The 20621-nt window shown below is 40.4% G+C and overlaps 1 protein-coding gene across 1 annotated transcript in view; it reads left to right on the top strand.

Moving 5' to 3' along the window:
- Window positions 1-472: 472 nt before the first annotated feature.
- Window positions 473-20621, top strand: part of LOC124164980 — a 75723-nt gene continuing 55574 nt past the window's right edge. Inside the window, exons 1-2 of the mRNA XM_046542219.1 lie at window positions 473-543; window positions 1503-2117. Of these exons, the coding sequence (XP_046398175.1) occupies window positions 473-543; window positions 1503-2117 (686 nt within the window). The remainder of the gene's footprint in view (window positions 544-1502; window positions 2118-20621) is intronic.

A 20621-nucleotide genomic window follows, 5' to 3' on the forward strand; every position in this document is an offset into this window, starting at 1 on the left:
TTGATGGGAACGTAGGGGACGAGCCCTCTCGTGATTGTCCCTCTCCAATCCATCTCAAAGATGTGATCCCTGAGGAGGCTACGAGAGATGACAATGCTGTTGCAACTCACAATACCGAGAGTGTGGAGGAAGCAACATTTGCTGTGACTGAAGGAGGGGAGAGTGATCGAGTATCTAAACATCATCGGCATCACAAGTAAGACTACATATCTTCCTTACTTTTGATTTTATCCACTTATAATAATTTATCTAATTGACACGGACCATTTATTTAAATATTCTTTTAAATGCATTTAAGTAATTATAACGTAACATGGTCTTGTGTAGGAAAGTATATTGGAGAACAAGGTGTGCTGAACAAGATCCGAAGCTTTTCCTGTCAACTATTCATAGATTTTTGAATGCATTCTCCTCTTGATCTAGTCCTCCAATTAGCTGTTGTTTTGGTGAAAAATTAGCAGCTCTATAGATGATGTGTGCATTGGGCATTATAATCACAGTCACCTTTGAGAATCTGGCCAAGTGTCCTGTAGAATGTGATATGTAATGCAGGATATTCATTTTTAGCAGCATCTATGAATTTTCAGCTTTTTCAGCTTTTATAATAAAAGCATTGGATTTTGATAGAGTTTGAAAAGTAAATAGACCCCCATTTCTCTATCCCTCGCGTACCTCTTAAGCTATTCTTGACATAAAATTGATGGCTTTAACTCCTTTGCAGACGTGTTGATAATGTCAGGAACACATTATGAACATGTGTCTTCTTCTCAGCTATACTTCAGCTTTGTACATAGGACTCATGTGGTTCAATCTTTTGTCAGAGATTTTTTCTAATCAAGTTAATGAACCAATACTGTAGTGACATCATCATCTCAAGAAAAGTGGGGGCAACTTAACTGTTTTCTTATTTTGAACTACATGATAATAGAATGGCTGAATTGTAAATATTTTTTCCTGTTGAAACTTATCTTTCCCTTCTCTCTACCAAATTATTTAAATGAATTGCAATTTCAGATTTAGTGAATGACCCCATATACTTCTGTTGGTTGAAATGTATTTGGATAATGCTCATTTCTGCTCTCTTTGAAATAATTAAATTTGGTTTATGACTCTTGAAATTAGTGCAATGCTTTATCCGTAGACTAAACCACTGTGTCTTTCTCCTATTATTTACTAAATTTTGTATTCTCAGGTAGCAATCTCTTATGGTATCATTTTAATGTCTCACATCCCACTCAAAGTGCTATTCCTTTACATTGGGATTTACATAACATTTAACAATTAAGCATACAAGAACATCCATGCCCTAGATAGGGGCCTCCCACTGAGGTGGGACTTGATCCTGCAACCTTTGGTTTGGCAAGCAAGGACTTTAACCTGCCGCCACTGAGGCCAGCAATAAGGGTTGAGAGAGCCAGTATAAGGGGTTAACTGTGATTATATGCTTTTCACTTTCCATGTAGGTTTCCGGTGTTGATTTTCCATTGACTTTGTCTTTTCAGAAGGAAAAGTCGCAAGAGCAGGGACAGTTTGGAGGATGAGGGAGAGGGCGGTGAAGACGGAGGAGACGGTGAAGAGGGCGTGGGGGTTGAGGGTTGGGAGGGCGGAGAGGGGAGGAAGAGGCGACGGAAAAAGAGGGGAAGGCAGAAGAGGAGCATCGAAGAGTGCCCACCCACCCTGACTGCTGTCACTCCTGTCGCAGTCGAGGAGGAAGACTTTGCCCCCGATCCCGTGGAGGAGGAAGAGAACTTTCCTCGCTACGAGGTGGTGGAGGGAGTTCCCGACGACACGGAATCCCTGGAGCACCAAGACAAGTCCCAGGGTGGGACGGCCATTCAGCCAGGGAGTGAGGGTAACAATGTGGACGGGGCGACGGCAGGGGGCGTTGTCGAAGCTGAAGAGGAAGAGGAGGGTGTGTTGATTGAGGTGGGGGAAAGAGTTAAGCTGAAGCGTCGTCGGAAGAGGAGGCACAGTCGGGGTGGGGAGGAGGAGGAGGGTGAAGGGGAGGGTGGAAATGGTGGGGACACATCGTGCGAAGATCACCTCGGATCCCTACGAAGAGCAGCCAAGCACAAGAAGAGGAAGCACGGGCATGGAGAGGGCCACAGCAACAGAAGGTAGGGAAAAAATTTGTTTCTCCAGATGGAGGCAATGCAGTAAAACCTGCCTTTTGCATCCGCCACTTACAGATTCTGCTTCCTCCATTTGTCCCCATGATGTCTGCCCAAAGCAGGTTCTATTGAATCTGGCCTTTATTTTTTCTTATAGGTTCTTTAAATCTTTCTCCAATTAACCAGGTCTAGGATTTCATTTATTCATCAGGATAAAATTGGGATAGAATTTCATTTATATCTTAGTGTGTTGCTTGTGATGGATGAGATGAATAACATACAAATGGGAATTCATTTTCAAAGCTTAAGTCTATTCATGTGATGTTTACATTGGTTGTTTTTGTGACTAGTAATGTAATGTGCATATTTTGAGCATTGCAAATTTGTGGGTAATCTTTTCAAGCCTTAATCAAAATTTAATCATAGTTACGTACAAGTTTGCAGTATTAGGTGAGCTTTTAGTTGTTGAACAGTGTAGAAAATTGGTAAATCTATCAGGAAATCATGAGAAATGGATACCAGATGACTGTGGCCTTATCTTCAGCATTCTTTTGCAGATTATTACATGGTAGTAAAGTGATGTTGAAGTCCTCTCTTATTTTGGAATTCTAGATATCTAAACTGAAACCGCATATTATTTCCCTTGAACATCTAATGTCCTCTGGCATCCCTTATTGCCAAGTTAACATTTTTCCTCATAGCGTGTACTCTGGTGAAACTTTTGAAGTGTTCAGGGTGAATATGAAATTTTGATAGGTATCTTAGAGAGCAATACCTAGCTGGCAGTTGTTCGATAGGTTAACCTAATTTGATTGTTATGCCTATAATGTTGAAACATTTTACTTTGCCCCAATGACAATATTAATGGTACCTTTGTCAATTGATGTGCGTCACTGTAGGGAAGAACAACAAGAAGCAAAAAGTGGCTCAATTTAAAAACAAATACATTCTTACCAGTGCCAGAATGTTTGTGGGAGATGTTATTCTGTGTTATTGAATATTGTTTCTCATCTGCTTTCCCTCATTGATAAATTCTAAGCCATTGGAAATGATTCTTCCTATCTATATACAGCCGGTGTGGTGACTGACTCACTCATGGATACAAATTCCCGGCCACTTCTAGAAGTGCTGGAGAGCTGAAATTTGGCAGGCGTGCGGGGATTCCGAAATGATCCGGAGGAAAAATCCGAAAACCGGAAGTTTCCGCCACGTGTCGTCGCTAGGACGACAAAATGGCCGAAATCGCGCATTTCCCGGGAACAGTTTTTCGGTTTTTATTTTACTGCGGGCTAACCGTGCATGCCACACGGATCGTTAATGCATATTTTGAAAGCTAATAAATGTGGGCACGTAATAATGTAATGTTTTAATTTTCTTTTTAAGAAAATTGCGGCCAAAATGGCGTCCAAAAATTGATTTTTCGAAAAAAAGTTCATACATTCCCCTCCCCTCGACTTATTTTAAGGTGTTGGATAACGAAAATGATTATTATATATGCTCATAACATTGTCTACGAAACATAGGTAACAATTTTCTTTCGTCGTCCTTGGTTACTCAGAAAAAAATTAAAATATTCCGAAAATCACCGAAAATTACGATTTCTAAAAGATCAACACAAGATTTTGTCTATTTTAACCTAACCGATTTCTTTCAAACTTTGTAGTTACATACAACTATGCATTGTCTTTCAGATAACATTAACATTTGATAAATAATTTAATGGATTTAACCGCGAAAAAATAAAAATGGCGGGCACTACTCACTTTTTTCAGGGACTGGTTTGCTTTCTATTGTATTACTCTCGAAATATGGTTGTCATAGGGCACACTTAATTTAGAAATGTCAGTAAATGAATGTCACCATATAGTATCGTCATCTTTAAACCCCCTGAAACACCCTAAAAAATTAAAATTTCCATATAAGTAGCCTTTTCGGGTACTTTTCGTCCCAATTCCGCCGCTTTTCCAATCATTACCACTCATCGCTACGGAATTGATGTGGACGATTGATGACCGCTGGCAGTAAAAACCTATAAACCCCCGGTAAACCCACATACACCCCCCACCCCAAAAAATAAAATTTTGCATATAAGTCTACTTTTTAGGTACTTTTCGTGACTATTCCTCCGCCCCCAACGACTCATCCCCACGGAACTTGGGTGAACGGATGGTGACCGCCAGGAGTACACACTTTAAAACCCCCGGTATCCCCCTGAAATCCCCCCAAATGTAAAATGTGTCATTTAGCCTCCGATTGGGGAACTTCTCGAAAACATTACGCCGCACTACCCGTCCCCTCTGAGCTCTAAATCCGGAATATTTGGTGAGGGCAAGCCACCGTAAACCATACAGGAAAAAATACCAGAAAACCCCCGATCACCTCCTGGAACATCGCCGAAAAAAAAATAAAAAAATTTTAAAGTCGCCTTTCCGAATAGTTTTCGTCACAATTTAACCGGTGCCCCTACCACCTATTAAAACCCCCGATAACCCCGTGAAACCACCCAAAATAAATCGCCTCTCCAGGTAAAAGAATCGTCAGACCACTGTTCCGGACCCCTAGGAAATATCGGCACGGAATTTATGAGAACGATTTGTGACCACTGGTTTAACACAAGTATAAAACCCCCGGTATTCCGTTGGAACCCCCCGCAAAAAATGAAAAACTTGCCATTAAGTCTTCTTCTATGGGTACTTGTCGCTACTATCACTCCGCATTGCACTACCCTTTACAATCATCGCTACGTGATCACTGTGGACGATAAGTGACCGCATGCATAACACATTAATACCCCCGAATCCCCCTGGGCACCCCTCTCGGTGGAGAAGAGCATTAATGAGGACTAAGCGGAGCAGCCGCGGGGGGGCTCCTCAACCCCAAGGCGGCGAAGCCGCCCCACAACGAGGAACGGCGGAGCCGTTCCGAGGAGATACTGGCGTAGGCGAGGAGGAGCTTCAGTAACCCTCGGGCGGCGAAGCCGCCCCGATGTTTAAGCGGCGCAGCCGCTGTAGACTCCCCCATCTCCACTCACACTCAATCCCTGGGCGGCGAAGCCGCCCTTCAGCGAATAACGGCGAAGCCGTTCCGAGGAATGAGTGGGGCGCTTCCCTACGCCCTGGCCGGGGAAGCCGGCCCCTAGCTGAGTTGAGATTATTCGAACTTCAAAAGTCTTCGAACCACAAAGATAGACGGCGAAGCCGGAACCGGGGTTTTTAAGGGGCGGAGCCCCTTAACGAGCGCGCGGAGCGTGCGAGTATAACTTCTATGATGTTTTACCTCGTTAATATACCAGTCATTATGCATGTTTCACCGACTCTAATGATTATTTGTAATATCAGATTCTGAAATGAACTGAAATTAGTCAGGGTAATCGCATCTTTGGCATCATTTAATCTTTTCTGAGCTGTGGACCGATTTGTCACCATACTGTGTAGGCATTATTTGGTTTAGTTTTTGCTCTTGAGTATTTGGTGAATTTTTGCTCTAGTAAGGTTGTTTTGTGATTGTATGTTGTCTTGCAAAATCGAAAGCATAGTTTAATTTGTTTCTTAATTGGTAATTTATTACTGAATGAATCATATGTTTTGGGATTGGTGTTGATAGACATTTAGAATACATCAAAAATGATTAATTTTCTGGCTGTACTTAACTGAGAGATCTTTATAGGAATCGTTTTAATTATGATGACTGTTTCCTCAGGTTTTACGCCAAGTGATATGTCTTATGGTAGCCAGCATTTCGAATTCATGTATTTCTGGTGATCAGAGAATGATCAGGAAGGTGTCGGACCTTGAAATGTTGGGTAGCGTCTCACCTGCCCTATAACCCATGAAAACTTTTTTTTTTTAATCTTCACTGACTGCATTTAAGGCCTTATATGTGAGGGAATCTAACTGACAATAACATACAACGATCCCAAACACCCATGCCCTGAATGGGTAACCTACCTTGGTGGGACTAGAACCCACGATCTTAGGTTTGGTAGGCCAGGACCTTACCTCACCGAAGCGGGCGTAGCTTGAGATCAACCTCTTATATTATTGTAACATTTTTTCTTCAATTGGTAGTTTGAAAATTTTCAATAAAGGAATATGCAAATATTCTCATATTATATAGTTATATTTTTGTGCTTTTTCGTCATAAGCGTTTAAATATGTAGTCCTTAACACGTTGCGTACGGATGGCGAGAATTCTCATCATTTTTTTCCCGAACGTTAGGGACGGATGACGAAGATTCTCATCATTTAGGCGCGTCAACCTAAACAATTTTAAAATGTACAATACGTATTCGTTGGTACATTTTCAGTTGTTCGTTATTCATAATGAATTGATACATCATAACGTTTGATTGGGCAAAGTTATATTCTAAACATTAGCTTTTTAACCATGTTTAAACCAAATGCATTACGCCCTAATAGGCACATATTTCCAGAATCGGTGTTCCAAGGAATTTAAATACCCCGGTATGCAACGTGTTAACAAGTTCCCGCGAATGATGTTTATATCCTTCGGTGATGAAACCCGCAGAATTTATTGTTATGCGTGTTGCCTACGCGTAGAGGAGACCACCTGAACTTTATAATATGCTATTGGTGTTTCTCCAGGGCAGTAAATGAGTATCCAGAATCCAATATTTTGCTTGCTGAACCATAATGAGTATTTTTCTTATTTGTTACGTAAAAATGTTTTGTCTCCAATTGGCTAGTTTACATTATACTGGCAGGTATTAGTCCGATTGACATTATAGCAGTAAAATTTATTTGCTGATGACGTGGGTAGGTCGTCCAACTATCCCCATGCATATGTTGTGGATAGTGTCAACATAAATGCGACGACTTAAATCGTGGGGAACACTTTCAAGAAATATCTGTGGCAGAGCCCTGAAGAAGATAGGATTCGTCTTGCGTGTGTTGCGAGTCACGGGGAGTTATCGGATGAAAAAGTAAGAGAGAGGTGCTATTTCGCACTCGTCCGGCCACAATCTGAATATGGAGCGAGCATATGGGATCACGCGCAGAAGACTCAATACGAGAACTTAATAAAATACGAAGGAAAGCTGCGCGATTCGTCAAAAACAGGCACGGACGTACTATCATTTCCAATAATATGTAGACACCCACGAGCTCCACTTAACTGATGTGGTCGAGTCCGTAAAAACTTGGAAGGTTGGCGCATGAGGTAACCCGCATCCCTCACCCGTACGCCACCAAGGGCCGACGAGGACGGACGCGGGGACGACCGGTGTAGCGTGACAGGAGTCAAACTCCAGGCGCAAAAGACCCAGGGAATCGAATGCACTGAGGATACTCACGTTCACGCACAGGTTGAGCCGTGGGAGTGTTTTCTTTCGGACTCCTTGTCGAGGTTTCTCCTCTCTTTGGATTCACATTTGGACTCACCGTTTACACGATATATAGGTATGCCTCCGTAGTTCAGTAGGTTTGTTTCACGCGCAATTGTTGCGCTTGGGTTTTGGGAGGGTTCGAATCCGAAGTAATGATAATTTTTTATAATTTTGAAAAGAATCATTCTTAACATATACAATCAATAGACACAGTTGACTCAGTAAATAAACGACACCGAATTGTGGAAGGTTACACGGGATTTCCACCGGGTCAGGTTCTCCAACTCCATCTCGGCCGACGTTTCGATGGGCGAGTTGTCCATCGTCTTCAGGGCATGTCGAGTCTAGAAAATCGTCCTCCTTATACATGGAAGACGGCGGTATCAACCGGGGCAGGTGTTGCGTGATTGGTCGAGAGCTTCCCGCCTTTTTCCTCGTTCCTCACGAATGCTCCTCAGCACTGGTTTCCATGAGGCGCTCAGAGTGTAGCCAGTGTATTCTAGACTCGACATGCCCTGAAGACGATGGACAACTCGCCCATCGAAACGTCCGCCGAGATGGAGTTGGAGAACCTGACCCGGTGGAAATCCCGTGTAACCTTCCACAATTCTATACGCCGGGAAACCCACGATCATTCTTCAATTAACACCGATTTTTTTAAAGGACGAAATTTATTACAATAATGACTATCTACATTAGCACACTTATTTTTTATTGTAAGCAGATTCGTTCACTGAGAGGAAAAAAGCAGAGGAAGTGAAAGAGGTTATATCTTCGTGTCCTTTCGACTAATTTCTGTCCAATATCAGTTGATAAAAATTCATACTCATATTAACTACAATTCTCGCTAAATAACCACCAAATACACTCATAGTTGAAATAATTTTGATTACCCTAGATTAAGAAAAATAATTGGAATTCGAGAGATAATCATAGTCTTCAAATTTCTTGTACTTGATTACGAAAAAATGTGGGAAGTTACATGTACGAAAGCACAAACGCTATCGTAACATTGGGTATGCGAACCACAATTAGCTATAAGGACCAGGTGGAAATTCTACAATTCTACCCTGAAGAAATTACATCATAGTAAAATCATGGATTAGCCCGAATAAAAAGTTTGAAGACATGAGTGACTATTATGTCGGTCATCAATGTATATTTATTAAAAGTCATCGGATTAATTAGTGCTAAGAGTTCATTTACCAATATATTTCTGCCTATTTTCACTCTTTGAATGAATCTGTTTAGAAATGAATGTGTGAACGTAGATAGTCAGGAAAAATTCGGTAATAACTTTTCCTTGAGTTATCTGCATAGAGTATGTTAATTTTAAGAATAACTTTCTTTTAAAAAGTGAAAAAAAGTGATTGCGTCGGAGTTCGAACACTCCCAGAACTTCACCTACGTATACCGCGTACAGAATATACATAATACGGAGCTATGGAGCCACGTATTAGTGAAACTTAATGGTGAGTCTAAAGATGAACCTTAGGAGAGGAAAAAACCTCGCCTCGGAGTAAGAAAGAAAACAATAGGGTGGTTTCCTATTATTTTTTTATTGCCTAAATCGAAAGGTTATTACTCTTGGAGTACGCATTTCACGCTCTTAGATTTTCGAATGAAGATATCTATTTTTCGCGATTGAACGAAAAGTGAAAAATTTCAAGCGCGCGAAAACGCGACGGCTAAGGAGGAATGGTGGGAAATGTCCGTGTGACGTATTTCTGGTTCCCGCTGCCGCCCTGTGATGTGACCTTGAGGCGAGGCTTGAGCGCTGATACGACGCAGGCTGCTAGCATGTAGTAGAGTACCATGCTAGCTGGTAGCGCTTGGCTTAAATAAGGATTATTAATACCTTATCAAACGAAGAAAACTTTCCGACCTTAGCCAGTTTTAATAGGTGATTATTAAGAGATGTTTCCCTGAGCTCTGTGCCTCATGGATGCATTGGTAATCTCAGATGATGTAAATCTCTTATCTACTCGTATAGAAACTAGGTCCCTGCGACGTCACGTGGAGTGGCATCGCATGGGCGCCAATCTGGCCTTTTTCAAATGAGGTTAAAAGTGACCGTTGCCATTCGTCTAAACTGGGATTTCTAAAACCAATTAATTTGTATATTATGAATACACTAATGGTGGGTAAGGAATCGCAATCAATGCATTTCGTTTTCTTTGATGAAGGAAACTACCCTATTCGACAGGTTGTGGACGCGAGTTTCCTCAGTGCATTCCATCCGCTAATCTGAAATTCGCTGGTCTTTTGCCCGCTGGAGTTTAACTCCAGTTTCGGTAGATCGGTCGCGCCTGCGTCGGCTCTTGGTGCCATGAAGGCAAAGGATTCAGAGCCAACCTTCCAAGTTTTCACCGACCCGACCACACCAGTAAAGCGGGGCTCGTGGGTGTCTACATATTGTGGGAAACGATGGTTCATAAAACGTTACACAGATGTTACACGAATTAGGCTGGAAGCCACTAGAGACTAAGAGGATACGCGCTTACATTGCTTGATCAATTAAGAATAGATCAATTTCGGAGCGATTCGGAGAACTTCATATTAGAACCCCACTATTTTTCCAGATCCGATAGAAACGATAAATTTAGGGAGATATTTTGCCAAACGGATAGGTATGGGAATTCGCCCCCCCCCCCCCCCGAACAATAAAGGACTTTAGTAAATGCTAGGTGGAACTTCATTAGAGCATTTAATTTTTATTTAGTAGCAGCTGGTGTTCTTACAACCCATGCTACACGCCTATTGAGGTGGCTCGTGGTGTAGTTCATGTAGGTAAGTAGCCAAAAGGCTGTGGTCTGGTTACTAACATATGATAGGAAATGTTCATTGTGTAGATAAACGGCTAGTTCTCCCTATTCTTTCACTATTTTTCTGCACATATTTTAGAGCTATTTATTCGGACTTTTGTTATTTACTGCTCAAGATTGTATTATTTAACTAAAAATTATGTTTTACCAACATTTATTTGCGTTATTAATAAATTATGTCATGATTTGCTGAGAAAATGATGGGTTTTAAACAACTGGGAGCTAATAACACGTTAATTGGACTAGGTGGATATAAGAAATATACCTGCTAAATATATGCAGTTTCTAGACCGAAGGAATTCTTTGTGAGTAATATGTTCTTGCTTAACTCATGAGGTGAAGATAGTTCGGAAATTTTTGGAAAGAATTAGGGAACTTGGTGTCTTTGAAAGCTAGTTGAAGCACCAATAATCAAAGAATATCGATGCTCAAGTTAATAGACGCTCAAATACTCGAGAGGTGAGTTGATATCTTTATTAATAGTGAGGAAAATGAAATTTAACAGGAAGGAGCGTACGTAGAGTCATGAAATTATGCATGGAAGGAAACTTTTAAGTTTTTTTGTGCAATTAGGGTTTTCATGATTCTTCTATTATAATGTCTCGGTATAGATGTACTTTTTCCGGTCTCGTCTTAAAAACCGCGATCGTTTTTTCTATTATGAAAAGCAATTTCTAAGGTGTTCTTTATTTTTCTATTTTTATCTACGTAATTATTTTTGAGATTAAATGACGGCTATATTTGCGTATTGCCATATTGGTTGTGCCGAAGCTAGGGACTTACGGACGCCAGTATTGTATAATGTCATTATTATACAAAGATGTTATTGGAAGAGACTCGTTTTTATGAAATAATGTCTCGCTCCATTTTTTTTAGTAGCGCTATAGTTTTTGACGTCTCGATACTGGCGTATCATGACGTACTTCTCCTTATAATTCCGTGTTTCGAGTGATTTTAAATTAATATTTTTGAGACTACCTTCATATACCCTTTGGACTTCTCGAAGTATTTAGAATTTCTTCGCAATTATCATCCTAATATATTATCTTCAAAAGCTGTTGCTCTCGGATTGACTTGCGCGATTGCGCCCTGCCGACATGGAAATGGCGGAATGATTTTCTTTCCGAGGCACGTGGGTGTGAAACGTTTGATTGTATTTTACATTTGGAAGGTGTAGAACACCAATAAGGTTTAATTAAACACCTACTGACTGAAAGCTGCCACAATTATTGCATGGTGAGGAGATGTTTGGATACCCGCCGGGGAATCCGAAATTGAGAGTATATTAAAACCTTTTGTGGTGTTCTGATTATACATCTGAGTGTATTACGGCCAGCCATCTATTTTCAATTGAAATAAGAATTCTCATATTTCGAAATGTAGCTCTCTCTATTATACTAGAAATGAGCTGTTCAAAAATCATGATGTCTGTATCAACTGAAAGATGTCTTTTCTCAACTGTTCAAACAATCTAGGCATGTTCTCCGTTTCAAAAATCAAAGCGAACCTTTTGGATTGAAAGCTTACAGTTCAGCTCGAAGCATGCATCAACGGAAAGCTTGTTTCGATTTACTTAGGGTAGTTGAAGTCGATTTAGTTCGCAATCTTACTTAATTTTTATGCGCTGAGATTGAAAAAAGAACATCGTTTTTTATTTACTCTGCGATGTTTGGTGTAACTTTGGTGACGCCTAAATTAGTATTTTCGTACTCTACAAGGTTCTTTTTAATTATTAATTTGTGTAGCGTTGTAATTAGCATCTCAAAGTTTCATCACAAAAGCCATGATGAATGCTTAGCTGTTATTCTTTCAGCAAAAGAAGTTAGCTCCGAAACCGGTGAGTCTATCTTCTTGAGAGAAATCGTCCTCGAAGTTTCTTCTGATAATACTGCATCAAAAGATATGTTCCTCAAAAGACATAGGATGAAAAATTCTGCGTTTTTTTAAATATGTAAAAATGCAGCCTGCCGAGGCTGCATTTCGCAGTAGCAAATAGGGGTGCGTTGCGCGCCGTCTTATTTTTATTTATTTTATTTTTTTATTTTAAAGAAATATAACCACATACAGCATATGCCATTTTATAGTGGCCAGGTAACAATACCTAAAATAAGAGGACGAAGACGCAATATAACATGTAGAAAACAATAATTTCATTTACAAAAACAAAAGGACAACAAGAAACTGCAGTGACGACTACTTCGGTGACAGATAGGATAGGGAAAGGCTTATGAAGGATTTCAATGGAAGTGCAAAGGGGTCGATGTGTGGAGGGAGTGAGTTCAACACAGAAGTAATGCGGTAGAAAAACGAACGTTTAGTGAGTGAAAGTCTAGGAATGGGCATGTGGATTAGGGGATGAGAACGGGTAGGGCGGGGTGGAACTTTAAAATTGATAAAAGAGAGCAATGCTGGGCAGTCGATGGTGGAATTGAGAATCTTATAAATAAGTTTTAAATCAGCTGTGAGCCTATGGGTAGTGAGATTAGGGATGAAGAGGGAGGAGAGAATAGCATTAGTGGACATGTTGCGTAAATGCGGTATTCTATTTTTTACTATATTGGCAAAGAAATTGCTGACACAGTCCAGGGATGAGAGGTTGGTTTGTGAAGAGATAGACCAAATGGGACAAGAGTAGGTAAGAATTGGAAGAATGATAGATGAAAAAAAAGTTCGAAGTGCCTGGGGGTCTTTAATTTCAGTGAAACGGAACAGGAGTCCTAAGAGGGACATTGCTTTAGACTTGATGGATTGTATGTGTGGAGAAAAATTTAATTTATCATCAGTGATAATGCCTAGGTCCTTAGATGTTGATACACGTTTCAGCGAGTGATTAAAAATACTGTAGTCAAATTGATGAGTTATCTTCTTTAGGGAAATGGACATCACACTACATTTATCTGGGTTTAATGCAAGATTCCAGACATTACACCAATTCGATGTCTGACGTAAGGCATCTTGTAGGTCTTGGCAATCAGATGGTTTTTGAATTTCCTTGAACAATTTACAATCGTCAGCATAAAGGAGAGTTTGTGCTTGGGAAGAAGGTAGCAAAGAGGCAAGATCATCAATATACAAGTTAAACAGATAAGGACCAAGGACACTCCCCTGAGGAACCCCAGATGTCAGAGGAGACCAAGGAGAAGATGAGCCAGAAAGAATAACCCTTTGAGTTCGATTGTTGAGGAAGCTAGTTAGGAGACTTTTGAAATTACCAGAAATATTAAATCGTTCACCTAATTTGTGGAGGAGGAGGCTATGATTGATAGAGTCAAAAGCTTTGGAAAAATCCAGGAAAATGGTGTCTAACTGTGATTTATTATTAATGGAGTTAATGGCATTATGCTGAAAGACGGATAAGTTGGTCATGCATGAGCGACCCGGAAGAAAACCATGTTGATTATCAGAGAGATGAGGGGAGGTGAAGTAGTATAGTCGATTTAAGATTATTCTTTCACAAACAGAAGAGAGAACTGGAAGTAAGGAGATGGGTCTATAGTTTGATGCAACATTTTTTGGCCCGGTTTTATGAATGGGGATAACATTAGCAGTTTTCCATTGTGGTGGAAAAATGCCAAGGGAAAAGCATCGGTTTAAAAGCAAAGTTAAAGGAATGGAGAGTGATTCAGCACAATGGTGAACAAATATCGGACTCAGGCCATCAGGGCCTGATGAACGTTGAAGGGGAATTTTGCGTAAATATTTAAGAACTTCAAGGGGGTCGGTTCGGATTTCAGAGAGGCAATTACTGGAGATGGGTGCAGGGAAGTGATCATGGGTGAGAGGTGGGGAAGAGAGGGGCGTCATGCATTCAGAGAAGAATTTGAGAAAGAGGGTCGTCCTGTTTTCTCCAACGGCATTAGCATTACCGTAAGAAACTATTTCAGGGATTCTAGGTTTACTGCGGCGGCGATTTACAAATGACCAAAATTTTCTTGGGTTGGTGGTAATGGATGAAGTGACATTCTGGGTGAACTCAGCATAGTCATGTTGAATGAGGACCTTTGAGTAGCGACGCAGGTCTTTGAATGAGCGAAGGGTATACTCGTTTGGGCAGGATTTGTAGAGGTACCATGCGCGGTTTTTATTTCCAAGAATACGCAAGGTCTCGGGCTTGAACCAGGAAGGAAATTTTCTGGTCCTGCGTTTTACCTTGGGCACACAGTCCTTAATGACACTTTCAATAACACTGTAGAGGTAGTCGACCGCTTCCTCAGGGGATAAAGACGATAGAACGCCCCAGGGGATGAGGTCGAGGCGGCGGTTGATGTCCTCCCAGCAAACTTTTGACCAGGCAGGGAGGGGAAACAAAGGACCATTGGGAGGTGCACGGGTTGTCCGGGAACGGTAGAAACGGTACTCGGCATCGAGGGATTCGTGGTCAGAAGCAAAGATATTTCGCCCCGGTGTAATTTCTTCTGGAGGAAGAGACGAAATAAGGAAATCCAGTGTTGCCAAATCGCGAGTATGGTGAAGATTATGTTGAGAGAGTTGAAGGCCAGCTATGAAATGGTCAAGAAAATAGCGATCGTGGACATTAAGCGGATGGCCACAATTTGGGGAGTCCCAACGGATTGATAGGTTAAAATCTCCCAAAAGAATAACATCACCAAGCTTCATAGCACTAAGAACTGAGTCCAAACAATTTTCTAATATTATGATGTCACTTGATGGGGGGCGGTAGAAACACCCTATTAAAATTTTCGATTTCCCACGGTTGCGAGAAGAAGGAGAAACTTCACACCACACAATTTCACATCCCGTCTCCAGGTCCTTGCGACGCTTTGAATAAAAGTTAGAGTTTATAGCGAGGAGTACACCACCACCTCTAGAGGATCTATCCCTGCGGTAAATTTTATGCGAGTCAGAGAAAGACAACTCACTGTTGCTAACAGCTGAAGATAGCCACGTTTCTGTGAAAGCAATAGCATCAAAACAAGAGAGTTCGTGAGCATGAGAATCACATATCGAGAGTTTATTTTTGATGCTTCTAACATTTTGGTAGTATACTCGAAAAAGATCACTTGGGGAAGGACCAGGGTTAATTTCCACATCACCACACAAAAGCACAACAAGTAAAATAAGCACTCCGCGAACAGGATATGGGTGGGAGATTGGTGGCCGCAAGGGTCCACGCGATCGCGATTCTCTTTAAAATAGTCTAGCAAACTTGAGTGTGAACTTAGTAAGTAGTTACCCTGATAAGTCTCTTTATGCTTCACTCCCCAATTGTAATTCATTTAACTTGTAATACTCGATTCTTTTTAGTGGTGCTAATTCACTTAGAAACGGTTTTACTTAGCACCTTTTTTAAGTTCTTATGGATGAAGCTCAATTCACTCATTTTGGGACGTAGCGATTTGAAAGTTCATTATGAATCAAGGGAAAAACCATCTGATTCAGTCCATTGCAACCGAGTTACTTTTTTCAATAATGTTAAAACCTTCGTGCTTTTGTCTTCGCCTTGCCCCGAGCTTGGTTCATGATTTTTTCGCAATCCTCTGTGGAATTAATATAGTTATCCGAAGTAAAAGTTAATTGCTAGCTCAAAAAAGTAGTATAGTCATCAATGGTTTAAATTGAATTTATGTATTAAAAATCTCTCTCCCGAAGCGGAAAAAGGTAGTCTGATTGGATCTAGACAAACTTCTTCCGCTTTGTCGTATAAAGTTAATTGTACGCGATCAAGATTAAGCCAGGATAAATATCACATGGCTATTTTGTTTCCTTTTTCTGTCAGCGGGCAGAAGAAAGATTTCGAAAATTGTTAGGGAAATGTCTTTTTTGTTTTCCGCAATTTCTTGCGATGACACGTGGAAAAATTACCTCCAAGCACGGCCTTGAGAATCTGATTATATTGTGTGAGCTACCCTGATAAATGCATTTAAGTTTTTATGGTGTGTTCGAAGCCCTTGATAGAGAATGCTCCCGGATTCCCGCATTTTTAGTACGCCGGTTTTCGATGATTTTTGGCGATGAAAATTATTTTATACACTGACAATCTACCGCTATGCATTAAATATATCGTGAAATTCATTGTTCAGTGGCGTTCCAGTCATCGGGGCTGTAGCCAGGAAAACAATTTGGGGGGTGTATTATTTGGAGAGGGGTTATTAGAAGGGGTTACATCCCTGGCCGCATTTCCCAAACATTTCTGAGATGGTTTGTACTCACTGAATCCATCCCCCCCCGCTTGCTAAGACTCGCCAAGCGTCGTGAAACAGTATTTTAATCGCTTCTTAAAGATTTGTTCTATATTCCTTTGAAAATAGCTTTCGTCGTAATTTTTATGTCATTATATTCGCTGTTATGTGTGATACACATGAGTGGCGTTTTGAGTTTGGAATCCGCGGTGAGTTCAAATGGGAAGGCGTGTTATCGTTTGTCAGCTTAAAGTGGCTAGTCAGCGGCAGCTCATTCTTTATGGTTGCAATTTGACCCTTGAGCGATTAAAGTTGATGGCTGTTTTTTTATGGTGTGTGCGGGGCCCTTGATCTGGAGAATTGGATGATAATCCGTATTTTTAAAGTGAGATGTACGAATGCTATTTTTTCGCTCTCACGTGGTTGTTTGATCTCCTTGACTTTCATGGGACTTGGCTTTTGTGATGCGACCCCTTCCAAACGTCATTTTCTTCAACAGCAGATCTTAAAGAGGAAATATGTTTTAACTCTCGAGTTCACCATATTAAGTTCTTTAAGAGTGAAAGTTTTTAAATTTTCGAGTGAGAAAGAACGAATGTGTAGGTATATCACACAATATCTTAATCCTTATTTCCTCTTGAGTTTTAGCCTAAAATTTTTGCGTAATTTTTTGGCCTTTGTGGAAATTTATGTCATAAATTCGATGTAATTGCTTGGCTTTGTATTTTTATTTACGAATAGAGTAATCATTATTATTTTTCCCCTTCCTTAAGTTTATTTTCAATATAAAAAATTATTGGACTTGATTTATGCTATTCTTTTCAAATTTTTATATTTTTGAAGTGTTAGTCTACAAAAGATTGTAGCTGTTTGTTTTCGTTTCAATTTTATCGGTCTTCATACAGTTCAGCGTGTACGATCAGATGAAAAATATTATGGATAGTATCGAGTTTTCTTTCTTTTATAGAGGCATCTACTACACCGGTGTACTAGCTAGCAAAAGTTGAAGTGTGAGAACTCCACCTCATGCCATGGGTTAATAATGATAGGGAAGCCATGTTAAATACATTTTCATTGCCAAAAACAAACGGTGATGGAGTTGATTGGATGGGAATGGTGAGTGAACATTATTTTATTCACTGAAAATCTACCGCTATACATCCTATATATTGTGACTTCACCTAGCCCTACATGCTTTTTTTCGCTTTCTTCCGTGGTGTTAATATGGTTATCCATTGTAAAAGTTAATCCCTTACTAGTAGGAAAAGTAGTGTACTCACCGATAGTTGAATATATGTACGTATTTTAAAAATCTGCCCCTGGAAGTGGAAAACGGTAGCCTGATTTGATTTTGACACAATTCCGCTTCTTTACTTGTAAAAAGTCCTCAGGTGGAGGATAGTCGTATTGTTGAACGGGAGTCCTTAAGTTCCCCCAGCTGTTGATCCAACCAAGTCCAAGTAGATATGACTGTGTTCTGAATGCCGCACTTCCTAGCTGCTTTAGCTGTCTCCTGGGCGTTTATCTAGAATTTCGTTTCAGGAGCAAACTTTTTGTCGCATTTAGATGATTTTGAGTCATGGCATTTTAAAAGCAGAAGTGGGGTTAAGGAAAAGAAATATGGGAAGGGTTAAGGGCATATTTGTTGGCAAGGTGTTATGGTTTTATTGGAGTCCCAGAGATAGTCCCAGATATTTTTCAAAAGTGAATTATCAATTCTATTGAATGAGAGTGAGAATTTTTCCAGAGCAGTTTTAAGATTGGCTTGTATGTATTGGGGTAATTTTTTTAATCCTTGCGATTGTTTTAGTTTAGAATGAACCATGGCGCGCCAATCACACAGGCCAACAAAAAAATTTCGTTTGAAAACATATTTTATTTTAATAGCTGAACTTTATAGATTTTGATGTGCCGAATCCAAACCTGGCCTTAGATTTTTTGTATCACCCATAGTTTCTAAGTAATATGTATATAATATTTAGTCTAATACCCCTATGCGGTATATAGGGAAATCAATGAAACACTGTGTTACATCATAAAATTGTTTATATTTACTGTTCACTACATCGTCATTAAATTGTATTTATTACAGCGTGATAATACAGGGTTCACTTGTCAACTGGAATTGGTCTTAAATTTTTTCCCCTTTTTTTCCTTGAAGGTTCTTGTGTAGCTTTTTCTGCGATGAATCGCTTGTTGAACTTCTCGGTGAAGCACCAACAATAATACCCCACTATCTTCGTTCATTAGATCTACTTTTTCAATTTTATTATAACTATAAAAAAGCTGTTAAATTCTAAAAATATTACTTGATTTCATAAATTTAACTGTATAATGTGATTAAATGGTAGGTGATACAACTTTAAAACCATCATATTTGGATTCAGCAACTTAAAAAACATAAGAATAAGGTATTTTCAGTAAAAAAGTTTTTTCATTGTTGGCCTGTGTTATTTTTCGAATAATTTTGTTCTGCGTTGTCTGAATCTTCTTTATACGAGTGGCGGCTGCGTGTAGCCAAACGGGCGAGGCATAGCAGAGGAGCGGTTTAATGGTGGCGTTGTATAATAGAAGTTTCGTCTAAGTGGGCAGAGGAGATTTTGATCGGAGAAGAGGGATGCGTTGATTCCAGTGGCTTTCTTTATCGTTTTTGAGATATGAAATGCCCAAGTTTCTCCATATCAACACCCAAGTATCGGGCAGATAGTTGTTTCGGGACTCTTTTTTTGCCGTAGGAAAGTTGCGGTCCATCACCGGCTTTGGGGGGGGGTCTTGAAAAACAGACATGCACGCATTTCTCAGCATTCACTGAAAGTTTCCAGTCATTTGCCCACTCCTCGTAGTTGTACAGGTGCGCCTGAATAATGCCTGCTGTTTTCTCCGGTTCTGAACCCTGGGCTAAGATTGTGGTGTCGTATGCGCACAGGAGTGGGCTGGTATATGGAGAGGTTGGGGTATCATTCCCGTATAGGTTAGATAGATTGGGAGATAGAATTGCGCCTTGAGGGATGCTGGAGGACATAGGATGAAATCTGAAGGCTGCAAAGTTGACTTGGGCGTAGAAGGACGAGGGTGAAGAATAGGGTGGTTTCCTATTATTTTTTTATTGCCTAAAGCGAAAGATTATTACTCCTGGAGTACGTATTTCGCGCTTTTAGATTTTTAAATGACGATATCTATTTTTCGCGATTAAATGAAAAGTGAAAATTTTCAAGCGCGTGAAAACGCGACGGCTAAGTATGAATGCCGGGAAAACTCCGCGTGACGTCGTTCTGGTTCCCGTTGCCGCAAGTGAGATGACCTTGAGGCGAGGCTTTGAGCGCTGATACGACGCAGGATGCTAGCAAGTAGCAGAGTACCCTGCTAGCAGATAGCGCTTGGCTTAAATAAGGATTATTAATACCTTTTCAATCGAAGGAAACTTTCCGACCATAGGCAGTTTTAATAGATGATTATTAAGAGATGTTTCCCTGAGCTCTGTGACTCATGCGTGCATTGGTAATTTTAGACGATGTAAAACTCCTATCTACTCGTATAGAAACTAGGTCCCTGTGACGTCACGTGGAGTGGAATCGCATGGGCGCCAATCTGGCCTTTTTCAAATGAGGATAAAATTGACCATTGCCATTCGTCTACACCGGTATTTCTAAAACCAAATAATTTGTATATTATGAATACACTAATGATGGGCAACGAATCGCAATCAATGCCTTTCGTTTTCTTTGATGAAGGAAACTACCCTATTGCATTATCTTGAGAAGGTAGGTTGGGACCTGGAGAGAGGAGAGTTTGTGAATGAGGCCCAGTGTCCAGACACGGTCAAAGGCTGCTTCCAAATCTATGAAGGCTGCATGAGAAATTGCGTTGTTGATCCACATTGAAAGGGAAATGGTTGTATCTCTTGCGTTCGTGAGTGGAACGATCACTTTCACGGCCTCGAGATTCGTGGGCGTTTCGCGACCCACCTGCCCCATTTAGTGAAAAGCCTTATTAAAATGATGAAAGGGTGCATTATCGAGAAGGATTGATTTCGCCTCGTTGAACTCCGCTTCAAGTGGGTCACGAGCGAAATCGTTACAATTCGCTGTGGTGGTTTTGGTATTTTGCTATGCTTGGTGAATGTTTTCAAATCGCTCGACTTCTCATCGGCATTGAATGCGAGTGAATTAGTGAATTTTCGATTCAAGCACCTTATAAATGG

This window comes from Ischnura elegans, chromosome 9, assembly GCF_921293095.1.
Source record: "Ischnura elegans chromosome 9, ioIscEleg1.1, whole genome shotgun sequence".
Taxonomy (NCBI): Eukaryota; Metazoa; Arthropoda; class Insecta; order Odonata; family Coenagrionidae; genus Ischnura; species Ischnura elegans.